This window comes from Hyperoodon ampullatus (genome assembly GCF_949752795.1).
Source record: "Hyperoodon ampullatus genome assembly, chromosome: 11".
Classification (NCBI taxonomy): domain Eukaryota; kingdom Metazoa; phylum Chordata; class Mammalia; order Artiodactyla; family Ziphiidae; genus Hyperoodon; species Hyperoodon ampullatus.
This window is the reverse complement of record NC_136924.1, coordinates 30,524,905-30,537,409: the sequence shown is the minus strand read 5'-3', so window position 1 is coordinate 30,537,409 and position 12,505 is coordinate 30,524,905. Positions and strand designations below refer to the sequence as shown.

General features: G+C 42.0%; 1 protein-coding gene and 1 pseudogene across 2 annotated transcripts in view; both read left to right on the top strand.

Moving 5' to 3' along the window:
* BPIFC (BPI fold containing family C) overlaps positions 1-12,125 on the top strand; it is a gene marked incomplete at its 5' end in the record, with an annotated part of 37,746 nt that extends 25,621 nt beyond the window's left edge. Inside the window, 4 exons of the mRNA XM_079715889.1 lie at positions 8,288-8,330; positions 9,771-9,834; positions 10,598-10,674; positions 11,530-12,125. Coding sequence (XP_079572015.1) covers positions 8,288-8,330; positions 9,771-9,834; positions 10,598-10,674; positions 11,530-11,652 — 307 coding nt within the window. The 3' untranslated portion in view covers positions 11,653-12,125. The remainder of the gene's footprint in view (positions 1-8,287; positions 8,331-9,770; positions 9,835-10,597; positions 10,675-11,529) is intronic.
* On the top strand, positions 3,033-3,630 carry LOC307060975 (pleckstrin homology domain-containing family B member 2-like; annotated as a pseudogene). Its single transcript has one exon. The product of its transcript is annotated as a pleckstrin homology domain-containing family B member 2-like (transcript).
* Positions 12,126-12,505: the final 380 nt, after the last annotated feature.

Genomic DNA, 12,505 nt, shown 5'->3' with positions numbered 1-12,505 from the left:
CACTCTGTATGACAGTCTCTAGGTCCATCCACGTCTCTACAAATGACCCAATTTCATTCCTTTATATGGCTGAGTAAAAGTCCATTGTATATATGTACCACATGCTAATGGACAGGGTAGGGTGCCAGTACATGGTAGTATACAGAGTGCTTCTCTCAAAGGGCAATTTATTTCTGCTGTCCCCCCCCCATATCACACACACACACACACACACACACACACACACACAGCCCTCGCTGGTCTCAACACCTTTTCACACCTTCTCAGAATTCCTGCAACAAGTAGTGTGTAAACCCACAAAAGAGCACCTGAATACAGGCTGCTTTGTATTGTTCTCTAATTGCTTCCTGTACATAAAGTTTCTCCCCATCCCTCATAAATATAGATATAAATAAAATTCTTCACATTGCCTAGCACATTACCAAGCATAGAAGAAGCACCTGGGAACCTCTCAGCCTGCCAATCTTTTCTCCATACTGCAGCCAGAGTGATCTTTACAAAACACTGACATCCTCCCGCTTCTTAGAAACCTGCCACAGATTCCTTTTCAGGTAAACATCAAAATGCCAACATGACCTGAGAAACCCAGCCCGGTCAGCCGCTGTCTGTCTGTCTAGCATCGTCTCACTGTGCTCTCTCCATAGCTCTCTGTTCCCTCCACTGGGCCTTGGCCTCTGCCCAGACCCCTTCACCATTTTGCCTTTTTAATCCTGCTCCTCCTTCATATGTCAGTTCAAGGACACAGCCCTTTCTTGGAAACCTTCCTGCATCCACCAAGTTAGATCAGATTCCTTTGTCATTTGCCTCAATGAACAAATGAACGTATTTCTTTCCTTCAGACTATTGATCTAACCTGTAGTTAAACGTTCATCAGTGCAGTTATTTGGTTAATGTCTGCCTTCCCACTAGGCTGTAAGCTACATGGAGCAGTGAGTGTGTTTGGTTTTTCTCACACTTGTATCTCTGGTACCTGTCCCAGGCTGATGTATACTGGGTATTCAATAGATATCTGCTGGAAGAATCAATGAGTGAACGAATGAACACTAAGCACTAAGTGTGCCATGCTCTGTACTCAATCCCACGAATACAGAGGGAATTAAGACTGTATCTCAACCCACAAGGAGTATAGTCATAGGGCAAAGAGATAAACAATCATTACAGAGGATTGAGTGCAAGGATTGATTTTCAATGTCTGCCACGGCCACAGGGTTGGAGGAACGGCATTGTGAATGCCTGTGCTTTGGTCCACTTGGCCTTCATTATGTCATAGTTGCTATATTGACTCAGATTATGAAGGGCTTTTTGCCATGCTTAAAAGTTTGCACTTTAGCTCTGGTTTTCAATCAGAGCAGTAAACCTTCTCCAAAACTTTAAAAATAAACTATACTTTTATATGTCTGCAAGGTAGACCTATTTGAGCTCCCTTTCTCCCCAGCTGCTCTGTGGTTCTGTAATAAAAATTAGCTGCTAGTAGCAGGGCTTTAAGTAACAGGTTAGGTGCCAGGTGAAGGATAAAATGTCAAAGGAGTGAAGTTGTTCGCCACCTAGCGGTCTGAGTTGAGCTTGTGTGTTTTTCAGAGCCTGGACAGGAAGAGTTTGCTCTTTGCTCCACCTGTTTCTCTGCAGTTAGTGAGACTTGTCTCTTAGTAAACGAACCTAGTAAATATGCCTAGAGACTAGCAAATAGATAAAAGTCGTACGGCCCTAGTAGGAAAGGATAGTTGGTTTGCGGGAAGCTCAGGTGGTCCTAAGATAACCAATCATGGCTTAAGATTGTGATGAAAGAAAAGAAAGGACACTCACAAGTGTGTTCCATTTTATGTAGACCTAATTTCTAATTTGCTCTAGATTGCCCATTGTAAGAGGCAGGGTGACCAGGGGGAGGCACCCACATTTCCCCAGCAGTGCCTGCAAATGTTTGTTCAACTGCTCAGCTTACTTCCTTCAAAGATGCCCCAATGATTCTGGTCCTCACTTTCCACTAAGATCAATTTGAACCACAGTGCCTCTGATACCATTTCTGATCCTTGTCAGAATTAACAGTCTTTCTGGTTTTTACTCCTAGCTGTCACTTTGAATAAATCTCAAAACCTAATTCATGCTAACATGATATTGGCTGATAATAAGCAAACTTATCTCTTCTGTGAATATCTGCTCCTTAAATGAAATAACAGAAAGATTCCCGGAAGAGGTCACACCTGAGTTAAATCTTAAGCAAGGAAAAGGAGTTAACTAGCCAAAGAGAAAGGAGAAGGGCAATTCTAGAAAGAGGGAGCCACATGAGCAAAAAGCATGGAGGCCAGAAATATCATGGAATCTGCAAGGAAACACCTCAAGGTCGTTTTAGGATCTTTATGGCCTTACCCACTCTAATTTTTGGAGACTCCATCCCAAAATATATTGCACATATTCAAATGCATTCCACAGTAAATATAATTTATATTTAACTATGAGTCGGGTTGAGTTAACATGACTAGTGGCCATAATGTTACTTTTGTAGACATTTATTAATTTTAATTTTTCAGGATTTTTTGGTATGTGTTTTGAAGCCAATATACTTTAAACTCAGGTATATAGTACCTGATGAAAAAGACAGCATAGCGCTAAGCAGTTCGGAGTTACTGAGTATAAAGTTCAAGGTAGAGGGTGTGAGGCAGTCGGAGCCGAGGAGCCCGGCAGTGACCTTGTGCTCCCGCCCTGCTTCGGTGCACGGCTGTGGCCAGAGGCTTTGCAGGTGAGAAGACAGCGTTTGTGAAGAGGGGATGGTTGCTGAGACAGAGTACTATTTTATTTATTTATTTTTTTGCGGTACGCGGGCCTCTCACTGTTGTGGCCTCTCCCGCTGCGGAGCACGGGCTCCGGACACACAGGCCCAGCGGCCATGGCTCACGCACCCAGCCGCTCCGCGGCATGTGGGATCTTCCCAGACCGGGGCATGAACCCGTGTCCCCTGCATCGGCAGGCGGACTCTCAACCACTGCACCACCAGGGAAGCCCTTAGAGTACTATTTTGAAGCGCTGGAAGGAGAATTGGTTTGACCTGTGGTCAGATGGTCACCTGACCTATTATGATGACCAAACTCGGCAGAGTGTAGAGGATAAGGTGCACATGCCAGTGGACAGCATCAACATCTGCATGGGACATGAATGTCAGAATATTCAGCCTCCAGATGGGAAGGCAAAAAACTGATGCAGGTTGTTCGCTGAGATGGGAAAACCAACAGTCTTTGTGCAGAAAGCACAGATGATTGTTTGGCCTGGAAATGTACACTTCAGGATTCCAGGACAAACACAGCTTATGTTGGCTCAGAAGTCATGTATGATGAGGCTGCCATGGCTTCCTCCCCACCTCCTTACACAGCCTATGCTGCACCAAGCCCTGAGCAGGCATATGGCTATGGTCCATACAGTGGTGCATACCCGCCAGGAACTCAAGTTTTCTATGCTGCAAACGGGCAGGCTTGTGCTGTACCCTACCAGTACCCATATGCAGGACTTTATGGACAGCAGCCTGCCAACCAAGTCATCATTCGTGAGCGGTATTGAGACAATGACAGTGACCTGGCGCTGGGCATGCTGGCTGCAGCAGCCACAGGCATGGCCTTAGGGTCTCTGTTCTGGGTCTTCTAGCGTCCTTGGAACCTGGATGTGCATAGCTTCTGATACCCTGTGTGCAATAATATACTTTGCAGGGCATTTCTCTTTGTTATAAATGTTTTTAATAATAGTTTTAGTAGTTCTTTTGAAAGTAGTGACATCATACTTATAACCAATCCATATAAGTACCACAGAGAAGGCTTTGGACTGCTGTTTAGCTAAAACGTGGACTATCTGGGAGCACTAGCTCATTCTAGGAGTTTTTTATGGCACTCTCAGGATACCTTATTTAAACACACCTGTTTGGAAAGGCCATTTTCCTTTTAGAGTTAGGCCTTAGTGCTTAAGGGATAGTTTATTTTAGTATTACACTAGTAACATGGTGATGTATGTGTGAGTGAGTGATTAGGGCAAGAAGAACTGCAGCTGTTTTGTTTTAATGCCAGACTTTGAAACCTCAGACCAGAACTGGCTGCACGTTACTTCAGGAGTTGTAGGCTGGAACCTTCCTGAGGCAGCAATGTGATATGCCCACAGCCTCTGGGGCTCTGCGGGCTTCCAGCAAAGCTGACTGCTCAGGATGATGGGCGGGATGGCAGATCCCCCCCTTTAAAATGATACCTTTTCATTTTATTTTTACTAGTTTGTTTTTGGTAGCGATCCTTGGAAAACATCTCAAATTAGGAGTAGACTTGAGTCTCAGCATTTTAGGGCTTTATCATTTAAAACTTGAACAAGGCAAAACAATTACAAACAAGTGTGTGGAGGTAGATTTGCTTTATTCAGAGGCATCATGTTTTTAGTGTTTACTTTGACTATTTTTATTGCCACTTCAGCCTACTTATAGCTTATTTTTCTACTTGTTGAGAAAGTAATATTAAGAGAATGGTGAGGAAAGTGGAATGAGAGCCATAGTTACAGTGCTGTTTCAGGGGGTTGGGCTGCACTGAGGATCCTCTTTTCCACCCTTCTGAAGGCTGTTAAAGAGCCTGTTTCCTGTCCTGTGCAGGACTGGGGCGCTGTGGCTGTCCCCGAGCACTGGGGTGTGTGCAGCCCCGGTGGTGGCATGGTGGGGGAGACTCAGGTTACAGATGGGAATTGCGGCCTAAGGACATGAATAACCTGCTCAGGGTATTACTCCACCTGATCAGCACACCGGCCTTGTTTTTATTCTTGACTCAAATGTTACAGAGAAGCTTAAACTATTTAATTTGAGCCCCAACTATGTGTGAAGCTCTGGAAAACTGAGAGTCGTGCATTTCTTATTTCTTTATTTATGTAAATTTTAAAACTTCAATTATTCCAGTTTTCTGTCCTGCATGCTTTAAAAAATGTACTTTTACAAAGGCAGTTTAGCACATTGAAGGTCTCTGCCCCTAAATTCCATGTGGCCCTATTTTCCATAAAATACACTCCTAGTAGCACAAATTCTGTTTGTATTCTTTGTGGCCAGTGACATACATAGTCTTTTGTTCCACTGATCAACGCACTCCATCTCTAAGGCAGACTTAAATAGATCTATCTCCGTATGAAACCAGATGCCAAATGAACTTTGTGGTGACCACAGGTCTGTTTTCCTAGTCAATTCTCTTGCACTTGTTGACTCTGGGGAGTCTGTTTCCAGCTGAAAAGAAGTATACTTGGCTGTCATCTCTTTGGATGTTTGACATGGTGGAAAGTTGCCAGATGTGATGTGTGACGACACTGGTTTTGATGGTTAAAAATGTTACTTTAGTTATTTTACATCATACGTAATAAGAATGGTTTTGTTCAGATGGTAATCATTATTTGAGCTGTATGCTTTACTTACAAAATACTAAACTCAGTTTTTAATGTTACATCAGGGTATTAATTTTGAACTTGGAGTTACTGGAACCACAGATACTGAGTTATGTCAGTGAAATGCCCTTGAAGCAGATGGTCTCCCTGTGTTCCCCTGGCTTCCCTCTGACAGAAGAGGGAGAGCTATGGACTGAAGCTTGGGCACACGTATTCCCCCCCATCTCCAGTCCCTGTCCCCAGTGGGGTCAGCCCCACTGGGCAACTATAGTTGAGTCTGGAAGTTCAATGTCACTAGTGACTTGATCCTGAGAGGAAATGCATACTCAGTATAAAGATGGGCTGAGATATTTCATTCCCCTGGCCCCAACTCTCGTAAATGCCAACAGTTAGGTAATCCTAAATCAAGAAGTTAGGTGAGTTGGAAGGAACTTGTTCAGGTTTAGTCAGTATTTTACTTCCATGTGTACTTTTAACTAGTTGGCCTTTGACATTGCACATATGCCAGTCTGCTTGTTTCTTAGCTCTGTTCTTTTAATTCCTTGAGTTAACTTCAGGGTCTTAGATGTAAAGAGAAGGGAGAGACCTGTGATTGTGTTTCAGATCATCATTCATGAAACGGGCCAGACCGGGACCCAAGGTTTGGATCATTGGAGAAGTTCCTGTCATTGAGTCAAAATGACCCACGTTTATTTTCTGCATTAATTGTGATACTGTGTGATCTATCTTTCTGCTTCCCAAGTTTATGTAGACACCAGCATGGGATGCAGTTCCATTTTTTTCCCCTAGGTTGATCTTTTTTTCTGACTGCTTGCCTGTCTCTAGTATTCTGTTGTGTCCTCAGAACCTATTTTTCCCTGTATATGCAAATTGTATGTTTATAAGTGAAAATGTTAATACATTAAATGATTGCTAACCTTAAAAAACATTCAAGGTAGAGAATGAAAGATGAGAACAGAGAGGCAGCTGGGAGTCAGGATACAGAAAGCCTCCTGTGCTGTATGAATCACTTGAACTTTATCATAACCAGGAAAGAATGTTGAGCAGGAGAACGTCCTCATCAGACATGCGTGTAATGTAGCTCACCCTGGGGATGGTGTGGATGATGGATTGGAGAGAATCAAGACTGAAGACAGGGAGTTCCACTGGAGGGATGATGCAGAAATAAGACTCTAGACCTGGGCAAAAGTGAGCCATAGGAAGCTAAATAGGGAAAACAGGATGAGTCAACATCGTATAATGGAAGGGAGCTTTGGGGTGGCATCAAGAGATCTGTGTTCCAGTCCCTAATCTGCCATTAATATTCCCCTCTTTGGACCTCAGTTTTCCCATGTGTAAAATGAAGGAATCCTCCCTGTGGATTACTATTGCTCCATAGTACAATTCTATTGATTACTATTGTTTCATATTACTATTGCTATTGATTACTACTGCTTCATTTTACTATTGCTTCATATTACTATTACTATTGATTACTATTGCTTCATATTACTATTACTATTGCATTGAACATCATGTGTGTATGTTGGGACCTGTGGATCAGTCCTTGGAAAAATGGGGAGAGAGGCAATGTTGGCCTTTAGCTTTATCATGAAAATTACAAAATATCAAGCATCAGCACAGGCTGTGTTGCGGAGGTGAGGGACTCCCTGCTAATGGGACCTATAGCAAAGGTTCTGTATTTGACAAAGAATATCAAGGGCATTATGTGCTGGCCTAACTGTTAGCATTTCTCCTAGTTATAATAACAGCATTGATAGAGTGCTAAGGATATGCTAGGCACAGTTCTAGGCATTTTATGTGCATTATTTCATTCAATCTTCACTATAGTCCTATAAGGTAGGTACCATTCTTATTCATATTTTGTAGATGAGAAAACTAAGATCCAGAGAGAGTAAGTAATTCTATGTAGTAAGAGGCAGAAATGGGATTCAAACTCAGGCATTCTACAGAGTCCCTATTCTTTAACAATTATACTATACTGCCTTTCATATCAGATAGCCATCACAGCTACCGTTTCCCCTATGTGTTTTGACTGAGCTGCTAAAAAAATTATACATGTAATACCTCCTTCAGAGGGGTGTGGCCTAGACAGAGCATAGAACTTAAGAGTCAAATAGAGTGAGATTTGTCACCTGCACCTATCAATTGCTGACTTTGTAACTTGGAAAATTTACTTTCCCTCTCTGATCATCAGTTTTCTTGTCTGCCAAAGGGACAGTAATAGTGGCATTTCTTACAGGGTCATTATGAAGATTAAATTTTTGAATGTTTACAAAGCTCCTAGAATAGTCCGCGTCCTACAGTGGCACTACCACCATCATCATCATCATTGTCATATTTATTAATAAGGGACCGGCCTGACCCGGGGAAGTGATAAGGTTGAGTTCAGAGCAAGAAGACCTAAAAACTGTTTTGTAAGAATGTTCTGCATTCCAAGTGGCCAACAGTAAGTTGCATATAGCAAATGCACTTGGGCAACCCATCCTGGTTACAAATCCAAGCGTTCTGTTACCCCTGCTCTTCTTCTTAAGCAGCAAATATAGGGGTAAAGATGTACTAGAACACTATGTTCTTAAAAGTTTGTGTGGTTTTTTAAATAACGGCTTATTGAACTAAAGAATAAAAAAAGTTCCCTTTCTTTTCTTTCTTTTTTTTTTCTTTTCTGGTACGCGGGCCTCTCACTGTTGTGGCCTCTCACGTTGCGGAGCACAGGCTCCAGACGCGCAGGCCCAGCGGCCATGGATCACGGGCCCAGCCGCTCCGCGGCATGTGGGATCTTCCCAGACCCGGGCATGAACCCGTTTCCCCTGCATCGGCAGGCCACCAGGGAAGCCCGATACGGTTGTTTTTAAGTCTTCCCTCCTTTAACTTTTTCCCATTGGTTTTTGTTGCTTTGTTTTGTTTTCAGATTCCGCTTCTCTTTGCCACAGTCCAGTCGCAGCAATATCGAGGTAGGAATCAGAGCTCTCAAAGCCCCCGTACAGGGAAAAATGAGAATTTTCCTATATAGTAGCTGGATGATTGTTTTCTTTGCCTCTGATTGTAGGTTTTAACTTTAAAATTCTTTATGTAGCTACTCATCCACCAAGCCTGTTAACTATTAAACTCTCCAATTTACTTTTATCTATTCAAAAAGAGTTTCAAAAGAACTCAAAAGACTGTTAAGACTATGTAATATTGGGGGGGGGGAACCCAGACATTTCATTTTTTGGATAAAATAATCCTCTAGGGTTAAATTTAAGATTCAGACTACCAAAGGATGATGCTCTATATAATTATTAGGCTATGATTAGGTTTGCTCTTCAAAGGATATCCACCCATCTCCTAAAATTAGGTCAAGGTGCCTAATTTTAGGAGGTTGTGCAGGTGCCTCTTAGGAGGGTCTAGCCTGGTGACCTCCTGACTGGAAGAGGTCATCCCAACATTCGACTTGGAAAGCCCCCTCCCCGAGCTTCAGGAGGATCAGCCAGATCACTAATTGGTGCCCCTACCCTCATGTCGCTTATGTTCTAGAGCACTGGTTCTCAACTAGGGTCAATTTTCCCCTCCAGGGGTGTTTGGCAGTGTTTGTAGACATCTCTGAAAAATGACAATGGTATATACTGGGCATTTTACATAATATTAACTTGTTTAATCCTGATAACAACCCTCGGAGATTAGTACTATTATCTTCATTTTACAGTTGAGGAAATTGAGGCACAGAGAGATGTTTCCCAACATCACACAGTAAAGTGGTAAAAACAAGAGATAAACCTAGGACATCTGCTTCAGAGCCACCCTTGCTAAGCTTCAAAGAGGTTCTTATTATTGCTAAGCATATAGGATGCTTAAAAAATATTCACTGAATGAACTGAAGTTCATCATAGTGCATTTGTTTTTAATACCTAAATCTTCCCAGGAACCAGCAGTTTGCTAAGATTATACAACTACCATAGTTTATTAAAGATAAATTGCATGTTCTGGTGGTGCTATTAGCTATAGAGCATAATATAATACAAGGAAACTCCTGTGGCCAGGGTTCCCAATAAATTAATGGAAGACTACTAATTGGTATGTCTATTAGTCATTCAGGATTATCTTACTTGATAAGTATCTAAGCTGTTATGTTTGCTGCCACCATGTGGTCCCTCTGCATTTGTTGTCACCATGATTTACTGTAGAGAGGAACCTAAATGTCCATCCTCAAAGAGGAAAAAAGATTAGGAAACCCTGTAAAATGGCTTCCCACAAAATAGCTTTCAGTGTCTGGAAAGCTAGAATATCTCTGTGGGGAGATGCTAATTATTGCTTTCAGTCCTGATAAAGTCTGGGAGAGTACATGTCCAAACCAGGTATGGTGCTTTCAAAATGCCCTGATTTGGCAACTGATTCAGTTTCCCCTTTCATTTTAGGTCTTGAGGTTTGAGAATATTCTGTCTTCCATCCTCCACTTCGGAGTCCTCCCACTGGCCAACGGTAAGGGATTCTTGGGAAACAATGTGACACTGACATTGGCTAAGTGTTGGGGATTGTCTGGGACTTTCCATCCTGAAGCTTGTACTTCTAATGTGTTCTTATGAATCGAGGCGAGCACCAGAATTGACAGAGTTTGTACCATCAACGATACAGTTTTGAAGTTAGAGATTCCAGGTCCAGGCTTTGTTAGCAACTCTACTTGCAGACTCAGCAAGAATGGCTAACTCTGGTTGAGTTAAGGAGATTAAAACCACTCTCCTTAGGCAGTCAAGAGTCTCCTTCGGGTCAACCAGAAATGAGATGATGATCCCTAGAAGGTGTCTCTGTGGTTCTTATGCAAAGACCACCATCTGGACAGACACAGTTTTAATGAATGACAATCCTAGGCCTTCTCCCTACACTGCAATTGTTCACAAACTGTAGCATCTTGAGTTTGGCTTGGTTAAAATATGCTTTGTACTGGAGATCAAAATATTCTCAGGACCCACTAGTTGAGGTATTTTCAAAATACAAATTGGACAAGTTGCCAGCATTTTTCTGCCATCCAAATGCCCATAGTTGCAGGTACATTTTTATTAAGCACAGATTAATTAACTATTCTTTCAGGGAAATGCTAGGGACATATCAGAGAGAATGAAGACACAGAACCAGGAAGAATGGAAAGATAAATTATCAAAAAGTTTCTTGTTAGTCTCTTACTAAAAGGTTTACTAAATCTTCCATGCCCATGCCCAATTATTTTACATCTTGTTCTTTATTTTAGCAAAATTGCAGCAAGGATTTCCTCTGCCCAACCCACACAAAATCTCACTCATCAATTCAGATATTGAAGTTCTTGAGGTAAGAATTATCAATATTAATTGCCCCCATTTATTTTCATAGTAGAATATACCTCTTCCTATTTTGCTTACTTTTTGTTTTATTTTGTTTTGCTTTGTTTTTTCCCAGCCCGAGGAATTTTATAAATGAGATGTTTAGCTCTTAAAGCCCATAATTAACAATGAAAAGCACTTAAACTTGAGTTTAAAAATCAGATCAAAGTGGAAAAAAAAACCCATCAGACCAAGTCTGATTTCCCTTTGAAGCCAAGTTTATTCACACCACACTACAAGAAGATGCACTAGTGCACTGTATTTCATTTGTTCCACAAGACAACTTGTAAGGCTGGGATTATTAATCCCATTTTATAGATGAGGAAAGTAAGATTCAGAGAGGTGAAGTGGCTTGTGTAGCTGGAAAAGGGCATATCTGAGACTAGACTGACTCTTCTGATTCTCTCAGTCAGTAAACTTTTGCCTGAACCAAAGACCCTCCTCTGGGTTCAGGGATCTGTTGTGAGCTGTTTCCTGGTTAATCATTATTAACAAACTTCAGAATACCTTGTTTCTTCCTTTCTGGTGGTTTGGGGAGGTGAACATAAGATTCTGACAGAATTCTCCAATACTACCCTGCACTCCCTCTTCCCTCCCCATGTCCCTTTCTATAAGTGCTTAAGTCACATAAGGTGACAAGAATCTAAAATGGCCTGTTCCTATGTCTGAGGCACTCACAAGGGGGACAGGGGTTAGGAAGGGTATTGCACAGTAGGACCTGGTAAAGAAACGACGTCTCCCCAACCCCTCAGGCAAACTCAGACATCCTATGGCTCCAGGTGCCCCAAGTTTGATATCATCTTCATTGTTGCATCCTTTTCAGGGTTTCCTTTTGATTTCCACTGACCTGAAGTATAAAGCGTCCTTAAAGCAGCAGCCAAGTTTTCATGGTTGGGAAGCTCTGAACCTGATAAGTGGACAGTGGAGGGGGAAGCCAGCCCCTTGATTGCCTGTTTGGAGTCCACTCCAGGAAGTAAATGGCCCTTAATCCCACAGCTCCTGTAAACCCAGAGTGGGAAAATGGTACACACGGAAATTGTAAAGCCGTTTTGCGAATTGCTGGAAGTTATCTTTTTCAAGCCCTCATGGATGTAGAGGGAGGCAAACTGGGTGAAAGAGCTCAGTCGGGATGTGTGTGTTCCCATGTGTGTGGAGGTGTATATGTTTGAATGTGTGTTCATGTTTGAGTGCATGTTGTGTGTTCCTGTGTCTGTGAGATTCTGGGGCCAAGAGTGAGGCATGTACTTCTAAGGAGGTGCATGAGAAACTCTCAAATACAGATTTGCATCAGTTGTTATCAGCGGAGATCCCTTCAGCCCCTTCAGCTCTCTAGGGTTCCCCCTTCCCTGCATATTGGATTTTATGTTTTATATTTACTGTTACTGTCCCCTGTATTTAATTAAAATTGTTTGCTATCAATGTCAGTTTTGCCTTTTTATTTGCAAATTTTCTTGCCCCAGATTTTTTTTAATAAAATAAAACGGGTAAGAAGAAAATTTAGTGTCCTTAACGTTAACACAAACTGAGCTTGTACAGAATTCAAGAATTTTAAATCCTTGATTTAAAAAGGGAATATGTTGTCTCTTTAGATGTTTCCAGAGAGAAACAGAGTGAACACAGGAAACTCTAGAAGTTGTATCACTTGTTTAAGTTTTAGGCTCTTTTCCCTTTCAAATTAAATGAAATGGCAGTGAAGAGTACTAAACCTAGATAACTCACTGTAGGTTAAGTTAAAGCAACCAATGAATGGGGCGAAATTGGGGCAGAAGAGGAGGAAAGGGGAACCCGTATGGATAATG